The sequence below is a fragment of the Littorina saxatilis genome, linkage group LG9, assembly GCF_037325665.1.
Source record: "Littorina saxatilis isolate snail1 linkage group LG9, US_GU_Lsax_2.0, whole genome shotgun sequence".
NCBI lineage: Eukaryota > Metazoa > Mollusca > Gastropoda > Littorinimorpha > Littorinidae > Littorina > Littorina saxatilis.
Genome location: NC_090253.1, coordinates 60,980,348 through 61,008,069, shown reverse-complemented (window position 1 = coordinate 61,008,069; position 27,722 = coordinate 60,980,348). Strand labels below are relative to the sequence as shown.

General features: G+C 39.0%; 2 protein-coding genes across 3 annotated transcripts in view; one reads left to right on the top strand and one right to left on the bottom strand.

The window, feature by feature from the left end:
• The window catches only part of LOC138976708 (protein PALS2-like), a 501,736-nt gene that overhangs the window by 279,551 nt on the left and 194,463 nt on the right, over positions 1-27,722 (top strand). The window lies entirely within an intron of this gene.
• Positions 15,339-27,722, bottom strand: part of LOC138976991 (myomesin-2-like) — a 25,404-nt gene continuing 13,020 nt past the window's right edge. Inside the window, exons 3-6 of the mRNA XM_070349883.1 lie at positions 26,901-27,203; positions 26,329-26,634; positions 24,671-24,970; positions 15,339-22,509 (exon numbers count right to left, since the gene is read on the bottom strand). Of these exons, the coding sequence (XP_070205984.1) occupies positions 22,301-22,509; positions 24,671-24,970; positions 26,329-26,634; positions 26,901-27,203 (1,118 nt within the window). The 3' untranslated portion in view covers positions 15,339-22,300. The remainder of the gene's footprint in view (positions 22,510-24,670; positions 24,971-26,328; positions 26,635-26,900; positions 27,204-27,722) is intronic.

Sequence of the window (27,722 nt, the reverse complement as noted above, 5' to 3'; positions counted from 1 at the left end):
CGAATAGCCCCAGGACTCTAGATATAGAATTTAATTGTTAAAATCTGTCAAAAAAGTGTGGTAGCAACCCCAACCCCGTCGGGTTGATCCAAGTGGTCTCTGGCCGACAGACTATTAATGCCATCATCATCATCATCATCATCATCATCATCATCATCATCATCATCATCATCATTATCATCATCAAGCTTGAATCAATGAATTCAGTAATTTTGTTAAAGTTCTTCATATGCCCTCATAAATACTCCCAAATCGTCGAAAATATTTGATCAAGGGAGATAATCGTAACCGCTCTTTTCCAAAACAGTAATATTGCACAAACATATCCTCGAAAGATAAAGATGAATTGTGAAATTAATCAAATTTTTGTATTGCATTGCTTTTAAGTTTTTCCCTCAGAATTATTCATAAATGAAAATCAAGGGAGGCAATCAATATTATATAAAGAAAGACTACGTACTCAATGAAGTAAATCTTCAAAATAAGACGATCCAAACTAGGACGTGTTCTTTCTAAACAAATGAAAAGTCTGGTAACCGCACTTTTGTGCAAATTTGTCTTGTGTTCTGAAAGCTCTGGCACTGATTGGTTAAGGTTGCTCGCTCGATGTTGCTGGCACTGATTGGTTAAGGTTGCTCGCTCGATGTTGCTGGCACTGATTGGTTAAGGTTGCTCGCTCGATGTTGCTGGCACTGATTGGTTACGGTTGCTCGCTCGATGTTGCTGGCACTGATTGGTTAAGGTTGCTCGCTCGATGTTGCTGGCACTGATTGGTTAAGGTTGCTCGCTCGATGTTGCTGGCACTGATTGGTTACGGTTGCTCGCTCGATGTTGTTGGCACATGTGACGACCGTGATATTTGGCGCAAACACCGGCCTTCATTAAAAAACAATCTTTTATGCATGTGTCTTTTGTGTTGACCTCTATCAGCCTCAAACGCAGACTCGTCACGCTGTTTGCTTATTACCATGGTGTTCGTATCGGCTGCGCCCAAGACTGACATAATAAAATCAGACTCAAACGCCTTTCTTTGCTCAGAACATCGTAAACTGTGCTCAAACTAGCTGACCGCTCATTCAATTGCGATGAGAAATAAATAGCTGCTGCTTGAAAGACTGTAACAGTAGCAACAGAATCAGACTGAAACGCTTTTCTTTCATTAGAAGATCGTACATTGCGGTCAAACTAGCTGAACTTTCATGCAATCGCGATAAGAATTATATCTGCTGCTAAAAAGAGTGAAACAGTAGAAACAGAATCCCCTAAAACTCGTCAACGTTGCCACGCAACTGAAGTCTCACGTGATCACGATGAAGCTAACCAGCACTCTCATGATGTGTGTCGTGTGTCTGATGTTAGTACATATCATCGAAAGTGTTAAACAGATGCTGTTGAAAAAGAGAGCAGCCCAAGAAAACTATATTTTTCCTGAAAACCTGCTGTTTGATAGCGAGGCAGGGTCAGCAATTGGCTGTGCACGCATTTGCTGCAAGACACCAGCTTGCGTCATGTTCACCGTCACAGTGACGTCATTAGGCACTACGTGTCGAGGCCATGCAGTGGTGGTGACATCAGAGAGTCAGGGGAACTGGACGGCTTCCACTTCTATGTACATCACAAGTAACTTAGGTAAGTGTACAGTGAAACCCTTTTGTCAGAATCATCGATTAAAGACTGTGTGTGTGTGTGTGTGTGTGTGAGTGAGTGTGTGTGTGTGTGTGTGTGTGTGTGTGTGTGTGTGTGTGTGTGTGTGTGTGTAGGTGGTTTTACCGACAAATGGGGACAATTGTCACTGTACAGGAGATCGTTCCTGCCTCCTCAATTTTATCATCACCCCTTCTGATCTTTGCCGGCTAGCCAAGGGTAGTGGCTGTTGTGTTGCCCGACTGTACTTTATATACTGTGATAGTACGGAAATTAACAGAGCCCGTATTTTAGTTTGTTCACGCCAGTGCTAAACGTACCTGCGAACTGACGGGCGCAGTGGCGAGGTGGTAAGACATCGGCCTCCTAATCGGGAGGTCGTGAGTTCGAATTCCGGTTGCTGCCGCCTTGTGGGTTAAGAGTGGAGATTGTTTCGATCTCCCAGGTCAACTTTTGTGCAGACCTACTAGTGACTTATCCCCCTTCGTGTGTACACGCAAGCACAAGACCAAGTGAGCACGGAAAATGTCCTGTAATCCATGTCAGAGTTCGGTGGGTTATAGAAACACGAAAATACCCAGCATGCCTCCCCCGAAATCGGCGTATGCTGCCTGGATGGCGGGGTAAAAACGGTCATACACGTAAAAATCCACTCGTGCTAAAATCATGATTGAACGTGGGAGTCTAAGCCCATGAACGAAGAAAAAGAAGAAGAAGTATCTGCGAACTGACTGACCTGCGACTATGGTTTTTGCTTTCTTAGGATTGTGAGCCACTTTTTTAAACATAAGCGGATGGCTATTCATATTTTATTTTAGTATTTTTGTTGTAGTTATTGCTGTTCCTTCTACATGTATTGCTTGACTCGATCTGCATGCATATGTTATTTTTGTTCAACCGTGATGGAGAAAAAAAGGAATGTTGTTTCATTTAATGTAAATGGATTAAGCGACTGTGGATACAAGGTTAAGATGGTTTCAGTTTTAGATCTTGTATCGAATTTTACAAACAAAACGCCTTTTGTTTTTGAAGAAAATTGTTGATACTCCACTCTGTACCCTACGTCAAATTTATGAAGATAGGCTTACCTTGCAACCCTTTTTGTGGGACTGTATTACAGTACAACACTTTTTGTGGGACTGTATTACAGTACAACACTTTTTGTGGGACTGTATTAAAGTACAACACTTTTTGTGGGACTGTATTAAAGTACAACACATTTTGTGGGACTGTATTACAGTACAACACTTTTTGTGGGACTGTATTAAAGTACAACACATTTTGTGGGACTGTATTACAGTACAACACTTTTTGTGGGACTGTATTAAAGTACAACACATTTTGTGGGACTGTATTACAGTACAACACTTTTTGTGGGACTGTATTAAAGTACAACACTTTTTGTGGGACTGTATTACAGTACTACACTTTTTGTGGGACTGTATTAAAGTACAACACTTTTTGTGGGACTGTATTACAGTACAACATTTTTGTGGGACTGTATTAAAGTACAACACTTTTTGTGGGACTGTATTACAGTACAACATTTTTTGTGGGACTGTATTACAGTACAACACTTTTTGTGGGACTGTATTACAGTACAACACTTTTTGTGGGACTGTATTAAAGTACAACACTTTTTGTGGGACTGTATTAAAGTACAACACTTTTGGAATGATCTTTTGCAATGGTTGAAGCAACCTTTTTTGCATTGTCTTTGACACGACAATTTGAAAATGACGAAAAATCCCTTTCAACATTGGGCGCGAATGAGTTGCGTTTCTTTCGCCGGGTACTGTACACCCAAAACATGTTTATATGTAAAACAAGAAACCGACATAATTTAGGACATTTTATTATCCAAATGATTGATTACATGTGGGAATGTCGGGTGTAAGGACAAGGATATATAGCACAGGCAGAGGAGCATACAATTAAGACACCGAAGACAGAGGTTGCTTTAACTTATCTTTTATTAAAGGAAATGTAACTAAAAATAACCACTCAGTTAGCTTATCTAAATCATAAATATTCCAAAACAGTTTAGCTAAATTTGGTTGCAACTAGAAACAATGCTATAAGTTATAAAATAGAAACAATAAACAGAACTCTAATACAAGAAATAGCAATGCTTACATAAAACCAGAAATAGCAATTATGAATTATTCTAGTAGCCAAAAATAGGAACTATGAGTTCTGGTATCTACCAGTACCAGAATCAGAACCAATATGTGTATCTAACTGACCCAGAGATAGCAATTATTAATTCTTTTATCTACCAGAAACAATATATATCATGTAAGACCAGAATTTCTGGTGTAAACCAGAAATAGAAACTATGAATTCTGGTATCAACCAGAAATATAAACTATGAATATGAAACCAGAATTTCTGGTGTAAACTAGAAACAATATGTATTTCTGGTGCAAACCAGGAATATAAACTATGAATATAAAACCAGAATTTCTGGTGTAAACTAGAAACAATATGTATTTCTGGTGCAAATTGAATACCCCAACCCCAAGATTTGACCTGTACAAGTCCTGTCTCTTATATGCTGGCGCCCTCATGTGGAACTCCATTCCTGATATAATTAAAATGCAAGTCAATGAAACATCATTTAAGGAACTGTACATGCTGTTTCTAGTGCAAAACTTGTAAGCATTACTACTATTTTGCAGCTGAGACTGGTAAAATATTAATACTCTATGATTGTATTGAAACATTGATTGTACTTAATGCACTGTGAACATTTTTAAACAACTAACTATAGAGAATACTACATGGCTTGCTGTGTCGTACCAGATTTACACAAGGTTTTTTTAAAATATTGAACTGCGAGCGAAAGCGAGCTGTTCACTATTTGAAAAAGCAACGAGTGTAATTCTGGTACGACACAGCAAGCCATGTAGTATTCTGTTTATCCTATATAGGGTACTTCCCTGTATTTTACTCAATAAAACGTCCCGCAGCCGAGGCGGCGAAATTAAAGACCTTCTTTTGGAACCTCGATCTCTTCCAAAGCATGTGCAATCTCTTACGTCAAAGCAAAGAAACGTCACTCTGAAAAGTTTAGCGTGACGTGTTAGTTCTAAAAATTCATCCGGGGAATTAGCGAGCGCAATTTTTTTTCCCGTGATGACGTTTGTCTCGGTGACTTTGGCATCATAAGCAGTGGAAAAACAGGTCCCTGCCAGACTTGCTTGACATGACCTCATTTACATGATACACACACGTGTGGTTTGAACGATATTGTTATGTAATGAGTGGTCTCTCTCAGGTATGTAGGATACAATTCTTTGTTATAATCTTCCATCACTGCTTGAGAATCAGAATGCATCTTTAAATGTCTTAAGGTTCTTCCCATGTTAATTATGTAAATTGTACTGCAGTTAACTTCTATTTGTCCTCAATGGGCAAAGGCCGGATGAAAAAAAGCATTTTTGCATTGCTTATTCTGTCACCCTGGAAAAATAAAGATCAATTCAATACAATTCTCTCTCACTCACTCTCCATAAACATTTTAACATCTTTCCTGTCAGACAGACAGCAAAGTACTTATCTGAAACAATCATACTCTTGTAAGCAAACAGTAAGATTTGGAGTACCACAAGGTTCTATTCTTGGTCCATTACTATTTTCTATATATATAAACGACCTACCTCTATTTGTAAAATGCATGTGTGAACTATTTGCAGATGATACTACAATTCATTCTAGTCACCAAGATCTTATTAAACTAGCAAATATCCTCCAAGAAAACATTGAACGATTACTTGAATGGTCAGAACTAAACCATATGTCACTGAATCCAAATAAAACTAAATGCATGCTACTTTCCACGAGGCAAAAAAGACAAAATCTAACATCTAAATTTCCGACATTGCTAATACGAAGTTGATAGCCATAAAGTCTTGGGAATAACAGTTACTATTGACAATAACCTGTCTTGGTCAAAACATGTAGATACACTTTGTAAAAACACATCCAAAAAAATATTTCAGTTATCAAAAATCAAACACTTTCTAGACCTTCGCACAAGAAAACTGTTTTTTCAGGCACATATTCAGTCAGCTATTGACTATGCGTCCACAGTGTGGGACTCTGCAAGTGCAAATACTTTGAAACACTTGGGCAGTTTACATAGAAGAGCTGTGAAATTAATTATTTTAAAAAATACATCTCTTTCCATGACTGATTATAATATAAACGATTGCAAATTCTTCCTATCAAAGATAGATTTGCATATAACAAAGGTGTGATGATGCATAGAATTATGTCAGGGAATGCCCCTACACTCATTGCCTCAAATTTCAAAATAAATCATTATAGAAAATGTAACAAATTAATTACACCAACTCCAAGAATTGACCTGTACAAGTCGAGTCTATCATATTCTGGAGCAATTATGTGGAACGCCATTCCAAATATAATTAAATTACGAATTCATGAAACATCATTCAAGGAATATTACATGCTGTTTCTTTTACAAAACTTATAAAAACTATTATCAAGCAGCTGACAAAATATAACTGTACTCTCTGATTATATTGAAAAACATGATTATATAATTCATGAGTGATTTTTTTTATACAAACACATATTTCCCTGTTATATATAATTTTCAAGCATTGCTAAAGAATCCTAATGCATCTTAAAATGTCTTATTGGTTGCTTGACATGTTAATTATGGTAAATATGTCATTTGTACTATTGTTAAACTTATCTTTTATTTCTTCTTGTTTGTTACCCCTCAATGGGCGAGGGCCGGATGAAAAGAAGCATGTGTACATTGCTTATTCTGTCACCCTCGTAAAATAAATTTCAATTCAATTCAATTCAATTCTCTCTCTCTCTCTCTCTCTCTCTCTCTCTCTCTCTCTCTCTCTCTCTCTCTCTCTCTCTCTCTCTCTCTCTCTCTCTCTTATTCATTCTGTATCTGTCTCTGTGACCTAAAGGACCCCAACAGGCTTTTTTTTGGTGTCAAAAACGCGTTCATTTGCGTTTTGGCGTGACTTAGGTTAACCAGACATATGAATGCCGTAGGAAATCGTTTTCTCACCTTCACTCACAGGGTTTAGTTTATTTCGGAATCGTTTAGGCCATAATCCGACGAATTTCGTGGCTGAAGCGAAGCGTTTTCGCGTTCCAATCTGGCGGCCGATCGCGAGGGTACGGAAGTGGTGAATTCTGGGTAAACATTCCGATGACGTCACAAGCAGTATTCATGGCAGAAGCAACTTTAGCTGCTGAACCTTACAGTTTTGAGCCTGGGGGTTAAAATCAAGGGTCTGCGCGCCCCATGATTTGTAAAGTCAAGGCACAAAAACAAAATCCCTTGACTTTTGGAGTAGCGCGACTGTTGATGTTTAGATTTTTTTTTCATTACTAGATTGTCCCGTCGCTGGGAAATTCGGGTCACTTTCTCCCAGTGGAAAGCTAGCAACAACAGAGTCGCGCTACCCCAAAGTCAAGGGATGTATGGGATTTTTTCTTCTTTTCTTTATTGTCCCATCGCTGGGAAATTCGGTTCGCTTCCTCCCAGTGGAAAGCTAGCAACAACAGAGTCGCGCTACCCCAAAGTCAATGAATCTATTAGATTTGTTTTCGATTTCTTTATTGTCCCATCACATTCCTCAACTTGGACACATACCATAACTTGGACACATTACCACGTCTTGGACACATACCACATCTTGGACACATACCAGAACTTGGACTCATACCACATCTTGGACACATTCCACATCTTGGACACATACCACAACTTGGACACAGACCACATCTTAGACGCACACCACAACGTGGACTCATACCACAACTTCGACACATTACCACGTTTTGGACACATACCACATCTTGGACACATACCACAACTTGGACACATACCACATCTTGGACACATACCACAACTTGGACACAGACCACATCTTAGACGCACACCACAACGTGGACACATTACCTCATCTTGGACACATACCACAACTTGGACACATACCACATCTTGGACACATACCACAACTTGGACACATACCACAACTTGCACACTTTACCACATCTTGGACACATTACCACATCTTGGACACATATACCACAACTTAGACACATACCACATCTTGGACACATACCACAACTTGGACACATTCCACAACTTGGACCACAAGCGCGACTCTGTTGCTGCTAGCTTTCCACTGGGAGGAAGCGATCCGAATTTCCCAGCGATGGGACAATAGGCTGAATAGAGAAATGAATTTTCTTTTCTTTGACATTTTTACAAATCGCGGTTTTAGGTTCGACGTAATTTGTAAAATATTTTTACATTTTTACAAATCACGGGTTAACAGCTCAGTTGGAGGTGAACATGGGAGTCTAAGCCCATGAACGAAGAAGAAGAAGATATCTTCGCTGAAAATTCGGCTGAAATAAATACTACACCACACGAAATTGTAAACGCTGCGCCAAATCAAATAACGACATTCTAATTTCTAACGTTACTTTTCTAGGTTGACGGTACCATAATGTACACTTGCCACTGGTATGCAACAATCTTGACTGCCCGCGACCTCTAAGAAGTGACATTTCTTAACAGCTCCCGACTGGAGGTCAACAGAAGAGCCTGTCGTGTACTCTTGTTTATTTTGAAAACGGTGCATAAAACTGTCCAAAACAAAATGTAATAAAATCGTTATTGTTTCGACAAAATTGAGATGTAGCTGTGATATCCACGTTTGTTAGTCACAATGATTCGAAAGGAGGAATTATATCAATTCAAGGCGTAATCCACATCTAACCATAACTCATCTCATCTTATCTCATCTCATTCAATGTTATCTTATTTTATCATATAATATCTTATCTTAGCTAATATTATCTTATCTTATGTTATCCCATCTCATCTCATCGTATCTTATTTGATCTTATCTCATCTCATCTCATCTTATTTGATCTTATCTTATCTGATCTTATCTTTCAGACTGGCTGCGGAGAGAGTGCAGCAGTGACGCAGAGTGTGGTATTCCCCTGTCAGAGTGTTTCGCCGGCAGGTGTCTCTGCTCGCCCGGATACTACTTCTCCAACTCCACTGGGTTTTGTCTTAAAGGTAATTTTCCCATAGTTTGAACAAAACAAACAACAATAAAAGACTCATGTTAATATCCATTTCCTCGACATGTCTTTTTGGCTTGCTATTAATAAGTATATTAGAAATAACTCATCCAAATTTCAGCCAAAGAAAGTGACTCAAAAATGGCTTCCTCAAACTAAGATTAGATCAGATAAAATAAGATAAGATACGATTTCCGAAAGTTTTTTGAGTCACTTTAGTTCACAGTTTGGCTGAAATTGTGATGAGTTATTCGAATATACTGACTGTAAGCTAGTGATAACAGACATGTTGAGGAAATGTATATCAACATGAGCCGACAGGCGAATGCTGATATCATTTTCGAGACTTGTCTGTTATCATTTGGTAACAGTCAGCATATTAGAAATATTGGTTTCATTACCGGCTAATTTCAAGCAAAATAATGATCGAAGCGGTCCTGTGAACAGGATCAAACGAACAGCTAAAATAGAGACGGGATACTGGAGGCTGACACCGTGACCTCATTCATGTGACCTCCTGTAGCCAACCGCACTGATACCTGACCTCATGAATATTAACAGCTTAAAAGTTCTCACAAAACAAAAGAATGTTCTTTTAAATTGCTTTAGTATACGTACACTCACTGATTGCAATGTGTGAACCTTATTGGCACAAAGGTTCCTCTACCGTACAATGTTAAATTACTTTTGTCTTTAAGTTTTAGGTCGACAAATTGACTAAATGGTTTGATGTCACTTGACGCGACTTGGTTTATGGTTGTTATTTGACCAGTTTTGATGTCACTTGACGCGACTTGGTTTATGGTTGTTATTTGACCAGTTTTGATGTCACTTGACGCGACTTGGTTTATGGTTGTTATTTGACCAGTTTTGGTGGAATTTTCAGTTCCAATTTGTATAATTATTCGATAAAACACAGTGTTGTTTCTTGCAAAGTATCTATTATTCTTTTGTTTTGATTTTTACACACACACACACACACACACACACACACACACACACACAAAGACACACATACACGCGCGCGCGCGTGCGCGCACCCACGCACGCACACACGCACACACGCACGTACGTACACACACACGGAGAGGTGGAGGTGTCATAACCCAAAATATCTGTCTCCACAGGGTGTGCACAAGCGGACCTCCAAGCAACTGTCCTGGCTTACCCCGGCTATTACATCCCCCAAAACAACATCGGGGACTGCCCATCCAGACAAAGTAAATACGACGTTGCGAAAATGTGAATTTTTCGTGTCATTAACAACGTTGCGAACTTTACGTGAAATTTACGTTGAGCCAACCAAAAAATACAACGTAAAAGCAACGTTGTGTTATTGTGAGATTTTGGTGTTCTTTCGACATTAGCACACAACGTAAATTTTACGTGAATTTCACGTTGCATTTTGGTGTCTTACAAATGTTGTGAAGATTACGTGAAATTTACGTGGATACAACAAAAAAACACAACGTAAATGCAACGTTGCGTTATTGCGATTTTTTGGTGCGTTTTACTACGTTAGTATACTTCGTAAATTTTACGTGAATATGACGTTGCATGAAATTATGAAAATCACAATGCTTCCTGCGATGATTGAAGTATCGATCGATGTTCACTTTTTGTATAAATCTGAATTAGTAGTCATAAACTTGAGAGTATAATTTGCACACAAAAATGTACTAAGAAAAAAATGTCCGCCCAACGTTGTAGACACGTTGCATTCACGTAAAAACAACGTCGAAACTTTGTCAATCATTTCGACTTTTTCACCTGCATATAATTATAGTTTCGTAATATTCTATTCAAGTAATGTTCGGTTAAATATAGAGGTTCACTAATTGTGTAAGACGAAAAGAGTATAACATAAATGCATATTGTTTCAAGGAATTTGCTGAGTTAAATGGATTTGCGAGTGCGAAACTTCCCCCCCCCCCCCCCAAAAAGACCCGTTACTAACCGACAGTGTTCTCCGGTGTTGGGACGGTCGACTTTGTGTATCCCAAATTTGGTTTTCAACTTTGATGAACCCTTTCAGGACTAAAATATCCATCGTAATCAACTCGAAGGTAAGTTGTTTTCACTTGTTCCACATGAGACTTTATCACTTATTGTACTCCATGTACACATGCACAGATTACTTGATTGTCGAGACCATGATTGAAAACGGACCGGCCAAAGATGGCGGGTCTTTCCAATAGTCACAATGTCAGCCCTAACTCAGTTCAGTTCAAGGGATACACATTCTCTTAGCCTCAACTTTCGAGTCAGTATAGCAAAACAATGGGTCGCAAGCAGTGGAACACAAAGGAAAAACACGTTTCACATAGACGGACGCAACCTTTAGAAAGCTGTTTAATCAGACTAGCTCAGTTCATGAGACTGAAAGCGGGGGCGGCCATTGATATCTCAAGTACTTAATTGGGCATTTTACGATCTTGAGGGAGGACGATGTATCCAGACAAACTGCTTCAAGTTCAAGTGAATCTGCCCAGCGGACAGTGGTATGAGAAGAATTCAGAACTTGATACATTGATGTCATCTGACTGATTGGCTCATTACATACGTACTTGACTGTCTTTTATCGACCTGGTTCATAATATTGTCGAACATGTTCAGTTCCCCTCTGGGGAACATATCCTAGTAGAGAGATGATGACAATGTCTCTTCTGTTACTCACTCAAGTAAGCAGCCGAGATATCCTGCCGGGGGAGAGAGCGAGACAAAGAGGAGCTATCGGGTGGAGAATGGGGAGGGGGGATTCGGGAGGGGGGATTCTAATGTGTGTATGTGTCATTGTGTGTGTGTGTGTGTGTGTGTGGGCGGCAGGTTGGGACATTTTATCAACGAACGTACGAAATAACATGTAACCTTGACAATACTACAAGAGTCGTATTGCCAAATCTCTGAGGGAATGGGTGAGGTAATGCGTTTACGAGTATTTAAAAACTTCAAAAAATAACAAACAAATCGTTCACAACTCACACAATATTGTAAAGCAAAAGAAAAGTGTTCCAATTTTATTTATCGGCGAAATCAAAAATAATATTCATCAATCCAAATCAATGTAAAGTACAAAACTCAAAAAAATAGTCTTTCACAACTTCAATAACTTCTCTTTTACAGCCTACAAAATCCATTTTCTAACCTCAAAACAAAATACGCAAACAGAGATGAAAACAAAGCTTTTTCAGTCAATGCCAGTTCAAGCATGATAAAAAACGTTACCCCTGAAAATGAAACAAAACAATATAAGTATACATCTCAAAATTAATAATAATAATAATGATAATTTCCTTTTCATTCAGAACACTCTTTTTTATATACTTGTCAACAATAACAACATACATATAAAACAAACGACAAAAACAACATAAGACAATAAGAACAGACCGGCACGGTTGGCCTAGTAGTAAGGCGTCCGCACCGTGATCGGGAGGTCTTGGTTTCGAACCCCGGCCGGGTCATACCTAAGACTTTAAGATTGGCAATCTAGTGGCTGCTCCGCCAGGCGTCTGGCATTATGGGGTTAGTGCTAGAACTGGTTGGTCCGGTGTCAGAATAATGTGACTGGGCGAGACATAAAGCCTGTGCTGCGACTTCTGTCTTGTGTGTGGCGCACGTTATATGTCAAAGCAGCACCGCGCTGATATGGCCCTTCGTGGTCGGCTGGGCGTTAAGCAAACAAACAAACAAACAAACAATAAGAACATAGGACGAAAATACAAATACAAAACAAGACAAACTCTTCTTATGACAAAGACTTGAGCGCTTTAGAAAACTGAAAAGTATGTCATGTGACGCACGACATAGAAATCAACATTAATAAGAAAATGTTAAATCACCATCTATGATAACAACTTTCTTTTAAACATGGACAAGAAGTTATGTTTTGAGTTGCTATGACCAAGTGCAAACAAAGTCAAGTCAAAACGTCACTACGCCCACAAGTGATGAATTAAAATACACCACTCACAGAAGAATCAAAGCATTCAATACCTTTAAGTTCTTCTTTGACATGACTAAAATACATTTCAGCCATATCTTACTCAAACATACTGTACACAGTGTCACAAAAGATAACTGTGCCCGCATTGATTAACACACATGTGATTCCTCTCACATCAAAACAGTCCTATTAGTCCCAACTCCATCAATCAAACTCAAAGTGTTCTACTCTTCAACGTCTTTTCTCCCATCACAACAAAGCGACAAATACAAATAGTAACCAACAGAGAAACTTGATACAAATTACAAACATAACATTTCAAACCACATAACTCTCTCCGATACCTCACACAGGTTTTTCCCAAACTCAAGACCACATGGGACCAAACAGACATATACCATTTTCTATCTACTGGAATCATCTTCAATATTATTCATCCATGATTTATCTTTGCATAGAAATACAAGTAAACAGTTTGTGTGATCATCTCCCACAGTATTTTCAGTCTCTTACCTGAATTAGGAATAACAGCTCAGAGACTAAAAGTTGGCACGTCTGAAACCAGCTGAGTTCAGAGAGAAAGAGCCAGTTCCAGCCATGGGAACTCAAACAGTTGGAAGGTGGTTTCATCAAAAATAATTATATATCTTCATAGTTAAAAATTTAATTTCAACATCTAAATATTCCCTAAATGTAACCAATGACTTTCAGCTACTTATGATAATTTTCTCATCACTACTTCTATTTTATAACTTGATAATAATTTAAGTCAAGGGAAGTAACCAACTGAAATGCATGTCAAAATAACAAGCGCAGTTGTGTCCCTTTTACTTTAGTCACCTCTTGGATGATAAGATAAATGCCACCACAGACAGTCTGTAAAAAATGAAATAATCTTTGTTAGGAATTATTTCACATGTTTACAAACAAAACAAAATGAATAAATAACAAACAAACAAAAATTAAAACCTGACACATGCAGATGTATGTAGTCATTGGTTAGACTGATTTTAACCTGTCTTAGACGACTACCCATAGTCTTTTCACATTCACTGATTCAGTCAAGTAATGACACACTGACTGTGTGTGTGTTTGTGTGTGTGTGTGTGTGTGTGTGTGTGTGTGTGTGTGTGTGTGTGTGTGAGTAGTAGTATAAGCGCGCACGGACCGGCCCTTAGTGCAATGTGCAAGGGTAGGGACCAGCATAAAGTTATAGGTTAAGGTGCCTGTGTTTAAGTAGTGATAAAGAGGGGCTGCGTATAAACGGTTTATTGAGTTTTATATTTTGTCATGTGATTTCATGTGCCTGTACCTGTTGCTCGGTACTAATGACCACTCCAGCTGGGGTAATGACAGGATTACTGCTCCCCAGCAGTAATTGCCCCCATAGGGTCAATTCCCGACTTTTTTATTGGGTGTTTAACGCGGTTGGAGTACTGAGCATCCTCCTTTCTATTGACAGTAATTCAAATTGGCCCTCCCTCTGTGTTTTCACGGGCTTGGGACCGTTTTTGACAGGGTATGTCATAGCCACATAGGTGTTATTTTGTTTTTGATATTTATTTTCTTCGTTGTTGCGGTGTTTAATTTTTTTAATTTTGTTGTTAATAGACTATGTAAGAGGTAGGGTTATATGTGTGGTGGGAATAAAATGTAAGTGCAAACACACACACACACACACATGCTTGTATTTGAGTCAAAATGGGGCTTTTTGCAATACATGGTGCAAATGGGTACATCACTTTCTTACCATATTTCAAACTCAAGCTTTGGCTCAAAAAGGCAGGAATGTGAGGTGAATTCATGAACAGGTCCTGGTCAAGTATTCATAAAAAACAAGCCAAGCACACACAGAAATAAAAATGGGGCGTTTTAGAAAAATGGGTTTCTAGAATTGTGAACCCATTTTGTCCTGACATGAAACACACCTACTTTTGGGTTCGTACACACATTCACAAAACACACTGACATTTGGGTTCACACATGTTATAGAAACACAGACACCTGGGTTTATACACTTCAGTCTTTTCTTTTAAAAACCTTTAAGATCCTACGCGTTAGGGGTCTCCCTTGGTCCAACGTGTGTGAATGTTTTGTGTGTGGACTGTATAGTTATCTGATTTGAACATTTTGCATTATGTATGCATTTTAATGTGCAAAAAATATTCTTGTAATTAATACTGTGGTATTTGTAGAAATGATTGTATACTTTCTTTTCCATAAACCCCAAAGGATATGGGTGGATAATTGATCTGTTATCATGCAAGAACTTTGACTTTTGCCTTCTTTTTGTAGGTTTTAGATTGTGTTTGATGATGATTATTACATAAATCCTTCAGTTCACATAATAGAACCAAATGTTCCATATTTGACTAACTGAACACGAACCCGAAAAATATTTGCTTCATACCTGAAATACAAATCTTGACAACTGGCCAATATAAGGTAAGTATGTTTTTTTGTCAGGTTACTATGAACACTTTGAAAAGCAAATAGTTTTGGGATTCGTGTCCAGTTCGCAGCAGGTGTTATGTGGAAATTGTTCATAGATCTGTGTGTGGGGGAGGGGGAGGAGGAGGAAGATATAGAACCATTTGCTGCCCATTGTGATATCACACACTGAAATGAGTACAGACTGCATCCATGGTTTTTCGTGGTGTGTTTTATTCAACATAAGAAAAAAAGGTAAGAATAATGAGTACACTTGAATCGTTCAAACGGATCATGGACAATTCTGTGCTATACAGCAGTACCTCTCCTAACTCCAACAATAACAACAAACCATATGAGATTTCTTTCGTCAAAAAGTTTCATCTACTTGTGATCCATGACATTACAGTATGCTAAACAAAAAAATTAAAACAATAAAATAGAATTTTTTTTTTTAAATCCTTTTCACACACAAGAGCAATCTTTCCTTGTTGACTGTTGCAAGACTGACATAAGCTGCCAAAACAGAAAATTGTAACCCCATTAATCTTCAGAAACCCTTTCTGAAAGGGTGTTCACTCACAAATAAGGCCTCACTGTTGCAAATCAAATACAAACAAAACAAAATAATAAAACAAACAAAACAAAACGATAAAACATGGCATTTCAAAATCAAAAAAACTAATATTTTTTTCAGTAAAAACTAAACCATAACATGATGAGATTCTCAAGCCAAAGCAACTACAATTTAAGTCGTGCATTTCAGTAAACATTACATTATCCCAAAGAGTGAAGAGTTGGTTGTTTTTTTACTTTCTAGGTACAATACTGCCCTTTTGTAGTAATGATCACTGATAATTTCACAGAACACGTCAAGATAGATTGAAAATCAAAATGCACACACACGTCTATTTCAACATAAGAATTGGAGGCGTAAGTTGTAACCTCATTACTTTTCAGAACCCCATTCTGTTAGGGTGTTCCCTGTTAACTTTCTTGTTGACTGATGCAAGACTGACATAAGCTGACAAAACAGGAAGTACAAGTGGCTTGGCAAAATGTATCCTGTAATAAAAATGAATCTAACCTGAAAAAAACACCACTAAAGAGTGCTAGTGTCTTGTGAATAGTAGGAAACTACCAAAAAAAGGGAAAAAAAGAAACAAACAAACAAAAAGTTACATTAAAAATAGCTTCACAGAACATAATAATAATAATAATAATAATAAATGAGCATTTATATAGCGCAACATCATAACTTTACAATTATGCTCTTTGCGCTTGACACATTTAAAATTCAAACACAGTTATACAAGCATTTACATCTACATTCATAGTCAGCAACGCTTGATTAAAAGCATACACCATCAAACATACATTACAACAGATTCTTCCACTAATAAAGTAATAAAAACATGAATAAAATAGGTAGTAAAAACAAGGAAATACCAGCTGAATACCCTTAATCAAACAGAACATGTTATTAATACTGAAAAACAGCCCTAAATGTGTATACACATTATCACATTATCACTAAAAACATAAGATTGATTGAAGTTTATTTAAAAAAAGAAACACCCATGCAAAAAAATGTCAGCATAGAAATTGGATGCATGACTGTAACATTCTTTTTCACAAACCCATTCTGGCCGAGTGTTCACTTGAATGCACACCCTTATTGTAGCAAATCAAACAAATACACCAAAAAAACCTTAAAATAAGATTTTTGCTGACCGCTGAACACTTTAGTTACATATTTTCAAACAGCAAAGAAACATTACATAAATATAGTTAATTTTAAACAGATTTTCCCCTCACAGTATTAAGATAGGAGATTTTCCCGCCAAGACGTGTGACACAGTCCTTCAAAATAAAAAAGTGAAAATGATATTTCAGCAAAATTCTAGCTAAAATATAACACAGCGAGATGTTCAAGCCAAGTCGACTGAAATGTAAGTTTTGCATTTCAACCGTACATATCCCAAAGGGTGAAGAGTTGTGTTTTCTTTTCTTACTTTCTATACTGTACAATACTGCCCTTAATAAGTATTACAAATAATTTCACAGAAAAAAAGCTGGATAAAATCAAAACTGCATACTAACGTCTATTTTAACATGAAAATAGGATGCAGAAATTGTAACCCCATTATTTTTCAGAAACCCATTCTGACAGGGTGTTCACTCAAATAAATCTAATTGTAGCAAATCAAATAATAAACAAAGCAAAATGATAACACAAACAAAACAAAAATCAAAGAAACTAATATTTCAGCAAAATTCTAGCTTACAAATAACATGCTGAGATTCTCAAGGCAAAGCAACTAAAATTTAAGTCATGCATTTTAGTGAACATTACAATCATACTCTCTCATTTTTTTTTTAGTTTTTTTTTTTTACATTAGAGACTTTAAGAAGGGCTACCACATTCATATGGTTGGCATTTTCGTGGTTGCAAAAGACACTCGGCGGGGGAACACCATGTGTCGCTAGTACAGCGGTTAAGAGGACAGAAGAATTTCGTTTCGCTGGTCGCACCGGTTCAGAAGTGTCGATCAGATAATACCAGCTGCCTCACTTCTGCTGAAACGCATCAGATACTCAGGCCACAACTCAACACATCATAAACTTTAACTGCTTCATGCATTTTTCTCCTCTAGGCGGCTTGACCAGCCGACTGAAAAGTTGAGTCGGCCTGATGTTTGGGTCGCCATCTTGAAATTTCTTTCGTCTGCTCAGTCACTCACTTACCCAATTCAAGCCTGCTTTACGGCTTTTTAAACTTGATTTCAATGATAAATCGCGCCTAAAGATGTCAGAGCATACATCGATTACACAAGGTAGGCATATTTTATGACTATTCGAATATAAAACGCGACCGAAGTCACTTTCGTCAGAATGACCAATTCTACAAATTTCGTTTCTCTTGGCGAAGCGAATTTCTGTTCGTAGAGATCGGAAGTCACGTGTACTCAAAAAGGTGTGACGTTTTACAACCGAAAATGCCAACGAAACGAATGTGGTAGTGCTTCTTAATCTCTCTATTATCCCAAAGAGTGAAGAGAAGTCTTTTTACTTTCTATGTACAAACCTGCCCTTTTGTAACAGTAATTACTTTTAATTTCTGAGAAATTAAAAATTAAAACATACACACACGCCTTGTTCAACATAAGAACTGGAGGCATAAATTGTAACCTCATCATTTTTCAGAAACCCATTCTATTAGGGTGTTCCCTGGAATACTGCCTCATTGTAGCAAATCAAATACAAAAATAACCCACTTAAAATAAGATTTTTGCCGACAGCTTAACACTTTAGCCACACTGTCAAAAACCAATCAAAGAAATAGCATAAAAAGAGCTTTTCAACAGAATTTGCCCTAATAGATAAAGATTGAATTTTTTTTTCAAATTAAGACTCCTCATTAGAGGTGTGTCACAGTCTGTCAAAATCAAATCAAAGAAAACAATATTCCAGGAAAATGCTAGATTAAATATGGCATGATGAGATTTGCAAGCCAAATCAACTTTCTTTTTTGATGTACAATGCCGTGACTTTCATAATTATTATAACATAAGAATGTAAGATTTAATAAAACCTGCAGATGTTTGTTTGTTTGTTTGTTTATTTGTTGCTTAACGTCCAGCCGACTACGCAGAGCCATATCAGGACGAGGAAGGGGGGGATGAAGGGGGCCACTTGTCAAGCGATTCCTGTTTACAAATGCACTAACCCATTACTTGTGTCCCAGCAGGCTTTAGTAAAACTAAATTAATACCTACTGGAAGATTACCAGTTTCCAGTATGTTAAAATAGGCTTAACCTATCTACTGCTGGACTTACATCAGAACACTAACAGATTAAACTATACATGAATCGCGAGACAAGCGACAAGAGAAGAGATTTTTGGAAAAAATACAGGTGAATGAGCAAGAAGGCAGAAAAAAGAAAAGAATTCATGAAGAAAAAGAGAGCATGACATGAAAGAGGAACCAAAAATCTACCTAACAGCAAACTAGAAAGCTCCTGCGGTTCCAAAAACAGTAGGGGCCTTTAATTTCATAACCGCAGTGCCCCACTGCGGGACGTAATCATCGTCACCTGAAAAGAAATAAATCATATTTTTCAGATAACTTTTCTTTTCATCCTGATAACAATGTCACCATGGAACCCCTACAATTGACTACACTACATGGATTAAGGGCAGAGGTGGCACGGAATTTTGATCCAAAATGGTCCCATGATGTGATTTGGGTTTTTATCATTTTTAGGCAGTTTGAACACCCTAGAATAACTGCATGATGTTTATTTTGTCAATTTCATCCTCTTTTTTCAATAAAGTGATGATTTGCAAAGTGAATGAATGCTAAAAATATGCAGACTTATAACAAAAATCGATTTTTTCATGGCAGAGCAGCAGCAACATGTCGATGAGTTTGTCAAAGTTATTGCATGCAGCGTACTCAGCGGGAATTTCCGTTTGTTGACGATGTCACAGTCATGGAAATAAAGCCCGTTTGTGTCCCTCAACGGCCGCAACACAAGAGCTGGCGAACGCTACTTTCACTTGCAAAATGTTCCATATTTGGAAAGTGACCTTTACCTTTGAAAATCTATTCGCTGATTGGTCATTTCCAATAACTTTCAGCCGGGAAGTAGTTCTGCGCATTCGCGCGCACCACATCCGCATAAACACGCGAACCTTATTTCGAATCGGTTCGACGTCTCAAACAGCGATATTTCTCCCAACTCGGCCTCTAAAAGATAAATTCGGCGGGTGTCTATCATGCAAGAGGCAGGGGAAGTTACAACTTGCGGCAGATCGAGCAACGAAGAAAAATAAGCTAGCGGTCGGTGTGAATGTCGAGTCCACGACGCCTGAATAACAGGTACAGAGGTAGGACGTCAGGCCTTGTTTATCTCACATAAACTCCACCTTGACTGTCCCAGTTACATCCTAAAGTACTGCTAATCGAACTTCGGACCCATCTCCCACTCATGTATCTCATTCTTGGTGAAACAATGATATTTTGACTTAGATATTTGCTTCGTTGCAAAATCCAACTTTTCTCATTCAAGGAACGCAACAACTAGGTGCATTTTCCGGTGAATCAAATGTTGGGCTAAATCTTTTGGATTTCATCCCGACTCTATTTCACCAATAAGAAATGTATATTCTTTTCTCCCTCTAGATCATTGAATCCCTTGAAATTGTCAGGGAAACATTATGTCTAGAGTTTATTTTGGCAGAAGCCCGACTGACGTCCTGCCTAAAGGCAAAGTTCCATGAGTTTTGGAAAAAATAATGCTTACTTCGAAGCAATTTCCGATCAAAAATCGGCCACTTTTTGTGCAATGGAAACAAGAATTAGCAGAAACCACATGTCTGCTCCTGCGATAAAACTGAGAACATCAAGAGTAGCAAGTAAAATTCCACACGCCTTTTTTCCAGCTGATCATAATCATTGTACTTGATGTTTCATTGAGTGTTATAGCAACAGTCTGATGTCCATATGTGCAACTTTGGACTGATAGGGGATTGTGAAGAGCACTTGGAGTATAAGAAAATGTCAGTGAAAAGTACCCGCATGCACACATACTCTTGGTTTGTCAATCTGTCTTCACTGTGCGCAGCAAAACACTTCACAAACTTTCAAATGCAATTTTCTCAGAATGTGATTTTCAAGGACGGTAACCACACGGCGATGATCTTCACATCCCATATCTACTTGTGGTAGACTACTAATTTTTTTCCCCCAAGCATTTTTACCCATTAAAAGATCCACAGGCAAAAACATTGCACAAAAGAGTCTTTTTATGTGTTTTTGCTTGAGGCAGGTTTCATGGTATCAGGCCATTTTGATAGTCTCAGATTTGTTTAGTCTTTTAAATCCGTATCTGTGAGAATCTGCTGTATTTGTTGTATTAACATGCAAACTAGTTGTTGTTTAAATACTTTTTTGAAAATAAAAGTTGAAATTTTTGATAATGTGTTTATTTATGTGCGTGTGAATGGTGGCGATCGTCAAAATATGGATGGATGAATTTACTTTTGCCACAGCATCACTAAACAAAGAACTAAATTCCAACACACACATGCACAAGTATCAATGCTGTGGTGGTTGAGAGTGCCAGAACACATTGAAATGATTGTTTTTCAACAACAATCGATATCCATAACACAAATTCTAACTTATACTAGCTCCGCAAAAAAAAATGTATGGGGATTCGGATCTGTCCGTCGGCATAGCGATATCAAGAGCATCGAAACTAATTGTGATTTCACAGGACAAAAACACAAGTTTACCTAATTTTGTATACTGTAAATACAAGTTTGTGCACCCTTGAAGTGAGTTATAATGTTGCCGAGGTCAATTTGCCCTTGATCGACGCACGGTGACCCGAGTTTCAAAGTTGCGATCCAATCCGTCTAAACAATCTAGCGATCGCCACATTTTTCTTTTCATTCAAAAACTAACCGTTTGGGGAGGAAGTGACGTCACGTTGTTTTACGTTGACGCTCGCGCTCGACAGAAAAAGACCGCAACAGTTTTTCAGTTAAAAAAATCGCAAAGTAATTACATTTTCTGAGGTTTTCTAGTGTCCGTCTAGTAACAATCGCTACTCTAGCGATCGCCACTGAGTGTTGAAGTCACATTTAACTCCATTTTCGACTGTTTTAAGAAACTATTTTGACGCTCAATCGTCACGTTTCAGTGTCGAAACACGTACTGTGCATTTGCAATCAGCCGGTGTGTCCAAACTGAAATGCGAGTGATGCCTCGATTTGTGGCGATCGCTCACGTGGTTGACGGACAGAAATACCTTCTTAGGGGGTAGGGGAACAGTTACTCCTCCATACAATAATGGTGTTCACAAATGATTGCAAACTTGTCTCTTTATAAACTGTTCAGACATGTCTTCTCTTCAATAATTTTCAGTTTTGCTCGGTTTGTTAATCAGGAGCACCCTGCAGTAAATGTTTCATCTGTGACAATGCTCGAAATGTTGACGTAATTCCAATGCCCATATCCTTCTCTTGTTATCTCATCTACCCAAAACCATTGAAGATAGAAAGACATTTATTGAACAAACTAGATGCACAACACCAGTCTTAACACGTTTTGTTCTTACATGTATATGAAAATATTGATGACGGCTGCCACACGGAAATAGAACTCATCTCCAGTGACAAGTCCCTCCAGTGTCCTCGTCGTCTGTGGTCTTGTCAGCGCGACTCCATGTCATGCGCATGGCCTCACGCTTCTCAATGATGTAGCCAGTGATGGGCAAGCCTCCGTCATCTTGAGGTGGCTTCCAGTCCAGCTGGACAGAGTCGCGGGTGATGGCCTTTGCTTCCAAAGGTCCCACTGGTTTTCCCGGTGGTCCTAGGAAAACAACATGAAAATTTCATTAAGATGAATTACAAACAACAAAAGATAACTTTGAAGCTCTAAAGGGAAGCATTATATGAGACATCATGTATGGCATAAAAAGACTTACCACAGAAACACAAACACAGAAAAGAGAATAATACATACAAATACAAAGTACAACACAAAGTACCGTATTTGATGAACTACAAGCCGCGACTTTTTTTCAAAAATAATCGCATTGCGGCTTATAAAAAGATGCGGCTAAAACGTTACCTAAACTTGAATAGCATTCACCTAATGGAAGTCGCCGCGGATTTTCATTTCGCTCGATTAGCGATTACCGGTACTTTATTAGCTCTCTACTCAAGACTCGGCGCTTTTCTCTTTCTTTCGCGAATCTTCGTTTGTCAACAAGTCGTCGTGACAAGATAGCGTACAGAGAAACATCGGATGTATCAGGATCTCGCGCGTGCGAGATTTCGTTTTTTTGTGTCTCGCGATAGTTGGAGGAGCGAGAGCCGCCATGTTGTGTTTTCGTCTGCTCGAAATGTGCGCAAAAGTCGTAAATCATCCCAAAAAAGCTTATTCCGGGCGGGACTACATGTGTGTGTTGGTTACAAATTGTGTGTGTGATATTTTTCTTCAAACTTTATCACTTTTCTTCTTTGTTTCACTTGTTTATTCTCGGAGCCGATTTTGCCAAATACCGTACTTTCGTTGCCTGGTTGTTTTGATTGATTGACACGATCTGATTATATTTTTTTCGACGGCGGCTAATATAGTGACGCGGCCTATACGTGGCTCGTCCCAATTTTTTTTTTTAAAGTCGGGGGTGCGGCTTATAAAACGGTGCGTCTTGTAATCCGTCAAATACGGTACAGTAAAACCTGTCAAATAAGGACACCCTTGGGACCAGACAAAAGTGTCCTTATTCTGCAGGTGTCCTTATTAGACAGGTGCAAGTAAACGCGACAAAGTCAAGTTGAGAGAGAGAGAGAGAGAGTACTGCACATGTACATGTACATTTATAAGAAAAACAGAAGCTGTTTAGATTAAACAGAGAAACATTTAATATTGACTGTTGTAAAACAAGTTTAAAAGCTTTTTATCATATCAACTGTATAAATTTAAATTGTTAAAAAGTTACTGGATCTCATTGATACAAAACATTCACATTCACTTCATTCTGCACTCATCAGCTTTTGAAAGAATTTGTCCAGCGTTGTCTGAGTGGACCATTGATGGCAATGTGATTCGCACGTTTGGTTGAAAACCACTCGAACACGGCGTCATTTAGCTCTTCGTATTCGGTTGTCTTCTTCGAAACCCATTTCTGGTCAGCACGTCCGTCTCCCGATTCCCACAACTTCATTATTTTTTCCCGATCGACGCTGATTTTCGAAATCTGCGTTCTCCCACACCCAAGCTCTTGTGCAATCGTTCGGCATGATTTCCCACTTTTATCCTTTGTTCTAAAGTCAGCGCATTTCTTCCTTTTCTTGAATTTGAATTTCTTGCTGCCATCTTGTTAAACACGAATCACTCTTTCGAAGAGAAGATACATTCACTCATACACTTTCACTTCCGTTCCGCCGAACACGTTCCACGCGTTGGATTGGCTGCCTTGGAACTCTAGCAGCCAATCAAATGCGTCGACTTAAAACACTCACCAAGAATAGACTCTATCAGTATTCCAAGCTCTCGTAATCTCTCGCAAACTTCAGAGCATAGCAAAGCATGCGGTACAACGATCTCGTGCGAGCTGCACAAGCCAAGGTTCGAAGTTCTCGCGATGTTCAAATAGCGTGTCTCGCGAGAGCTGCTCAGATACCGACTAATATCAACTGATCGATTTATCGTCTTCTTTGTCGATTGAACTTCCCAGCTTGCTGTGGATGTCCGTATTTAGCAGGTTTATGACTTATTATGGACCCAAAATACGTGTCCGCGTCCGTAATGCCGAGGTGGCCGTAACGTACAGGTGTTTTACAGTGTAAAGCAGTCCGTGCCGAGACTGACTGTCCGTATTCTGCGAGTGTCCGCTAAGTCCAGTGACCGTATTTGACAGTTTTCACTGTACAGAGTTTCGCAAGCTGACAAACATTTTGCTTTTAAACTAAATAGACTTTTTCAACTTGAGATTGACATAAAAAAAAAGGACACAGTGACTTACCAACAGGCCTCTTTGGTGTAACAGCATCCGACTCAAGCGGTTTGCTGGTTCCCACTTTGTTGATGGCGAAGATTCTGAAGTAGTGCTTCTTGTCTGTGGCCAGGTTCTTTGCCTTGGTCTTGGTCAAGTCACCATCAACAATGGTCACCTCTGTCCAGGTTTCCTGGTTCTGCGACACCTCAATGCGGTAGTTAAGCACAGGGGCACCGCCATCATCTCGAGGCGCACGCCAGTCAAGGACAACACTTGTTGCATCCAAGTGACTGAAGTAGACGGGTCCCGTAGGAGGTTCAGGAACAACTGGAAGATATGTTTGATAGATGGTCAATAAAATGAGTACATCATTACCAGCTATTGTGTTTTCAGCGTAGCAATAGGGCCCGATATTTAGACGAGACAAGTATAATGCCGACGAGTCGAAGACGAGTCGCATTATACTTGTTCGAGTCTAAATATCGGACCCTATTGCTACGATGAAAACACAATAGCGATTATATAGCTATTCTGACATTAAATTCTGTGTTAAAATCATGTTTTTGTCAGCAACAAGTACCAGAATGGTCCATTTCGTTGAGTGCAGACGATGGTTCCCTTTCCGCATGAAGCCACGGAAATAACCGAACATTGAAAAACCCACGGACATGTATTACGGAGAAAACTCGAGATAACCGGATGTTTAGCATTACGTCAATATGCTAGGAATCATATGACGTCATGACGTATCATGCTTGCCTACGTATATTGTATGTTCGAAAGTGTGACTTCTGTTGGGAATTCGCGTGGTGAAGACTGCGGTAAATCTGCAGATGATAAGAGAACAAGGATTGTCTCAGAAGAAACGACTAAATGTTTCAGACCAGTAACTTCATTTCAACATTGCACTATACAATGGACGTTCTATGTGACAGGAGAGTTTGCTGATTTTGTGTTAAACATTGGAGAGATCGTCTGCTAGAATCAGAGATAGGTCGCTTCAGATTGCAGCTTCTGGAAATTTGCTATCGACATTTGTAACTTAGCTTAAAAACATTCCCGAGAAGAATTTCAAGTTTGTAAAGCTGAAAAACATTCCCGAGAAGAATTTCAAGTTGTCAGTGTATGCTGTTGTCGATAGAAACATCGCCGCGTGGTGCAGATGTGTAAACCAGAACCATGCGTCGGCCATTTTACTCAATATGCTTTTGGATGCCATTTTACTCAATATGCTTTTGGATATTGAGTAAAATGGCCGACTTCGGCAGCAATATGCTTTGATGATAGGAAGAGACTATCCAATCACAGCCCCCGAATTCCCCCACGTGTTCATCAGAATAGCTATATACTGGCATAATAACCATATCATTCAACAAAGATGTTGATTCCACTAACATTTGTATCAAAATGATTAAATATTGGAACAGCTCTACTGAAAAAAGACAACTGCTGACTTATCTTTTTTTGCTGTAAATGACATTATTGCTGTGGTGTTGTGATTGTAAACTTGTGCAGCCCAATTGAAACAGAGTAAATATTGTTGTGTTCTAATCGTAAACTTGTGTATCAATTCTTGAAATACCATGCTTATTGTATTGTCTTTGCTCCCTACATTGGACTCCATCAATCAGGTCAACCATTGCAAAAATTCCACAGTTCAAAACCAAATCAAATGACATTCTCACCAGCTTCCCTTGTTAGTTTGACCAGCTCCTTCATCTCAGTTTCTGGCCCAACTCCCTCCTCATTCTCGGCAGAGACACGGAAGTAGTACTCCTGTACTACAGTCACCAAGCCATCCACATCTAAAGTCGTCACTGTGCCCTTGGTGGTTCCGGCCTTAACCCATGAACCCCAGTGCTTGTCGCGACGCTCGACGATGTAGGACTTGATCGGCAGTCCTCCGTCGCTGGTAGGTGGCTTCCATTTCAGCGACACTGCTGTTTCTGTGACGTCTGTTGCTGTCAGTGATTCTGGGGCTGATGGTTTCTCTGCAGAGACAAGGAGAGATTCATTAGTTTATAGCTATGGAATTACATATTGTGTGGGCCAAAAGCAAGTTTAGAGACTTGAAAAATGATAAAATTCTGTTGTTCCAGCTATGTCTTCAACCACAGCCATTTAAAATATGTCACGAAGTCTTGGTTTTGAGCCTATTATGTAAACCTTCATGTCTTTCTTTTCCTTAAATAAACACACACAAAAACAAGAAAAGCTTGGAGTTATTAAAAGTTATCAGAATAAAAAGCATACTCACTGTAAGGACTCATTGGTGTGATGGCATGTTCCGATTCCAGAGGCTTGGACTCTCCAGCAACGTTCTCGGCCTTGACCCCGACAAGGTCCTGTCCTTCCTGCAGAAGGAGCAGGTCGCAGGTAAGACGGTCGCCAGGGACACGCTCCACCAACGTCCAGCTTGTCTTCCACGTCTCGCGCTTCTCCACAGAGTAGTGAGTGACTGGAGATCCACCGTCCTTCTCTGGTGTCTTCCAGGTGACCTTGAAGCTGGTCTTGGTCACGTCTGATATCACCAGAGGGCCTGTAGGCGGTGATGGTGGGACTGTTGAGAGAAAAGTGGGGTGGTTTAGTAAGTGTGTCACTGGTTGCCTTATCTTTTTTCAACTGACAGGTTGGGTCATGCAAAAAATATACCTGTGGAGTCAAGTAATGATTGCACATCAGAAAGCAAAATGATATTTTAAGTTTGATGTGAGAACTAGCTGTAACAACGCTAAACTGATTCAACAATGCTTGCTGACTAATCCTCAATCTACAACGTCACTGAAATTAAAAATTTTAGTAATAAATTTTCATTTGATTAATATACTTACCCAACTCACATATAGCAATTAACCCTGGTTCAGTGCTGGTATCGCTGTACGCGTCCCCTTGGTAACAAGAAAGACGCCTCTAAAAAAGAGTGACCGAGACCCGTAAGGGTGTCTAGGCCAGCCCGGAAACGAGGCTGCCTTCCGTATGCGCGCGCATACTCCGCCATATGCATCATTCTAAAACGAAGCCCAACTCACTTCTTTTTTAGACATATATAACCCCACAGCGGGGAGGCGGGAGGGAATAA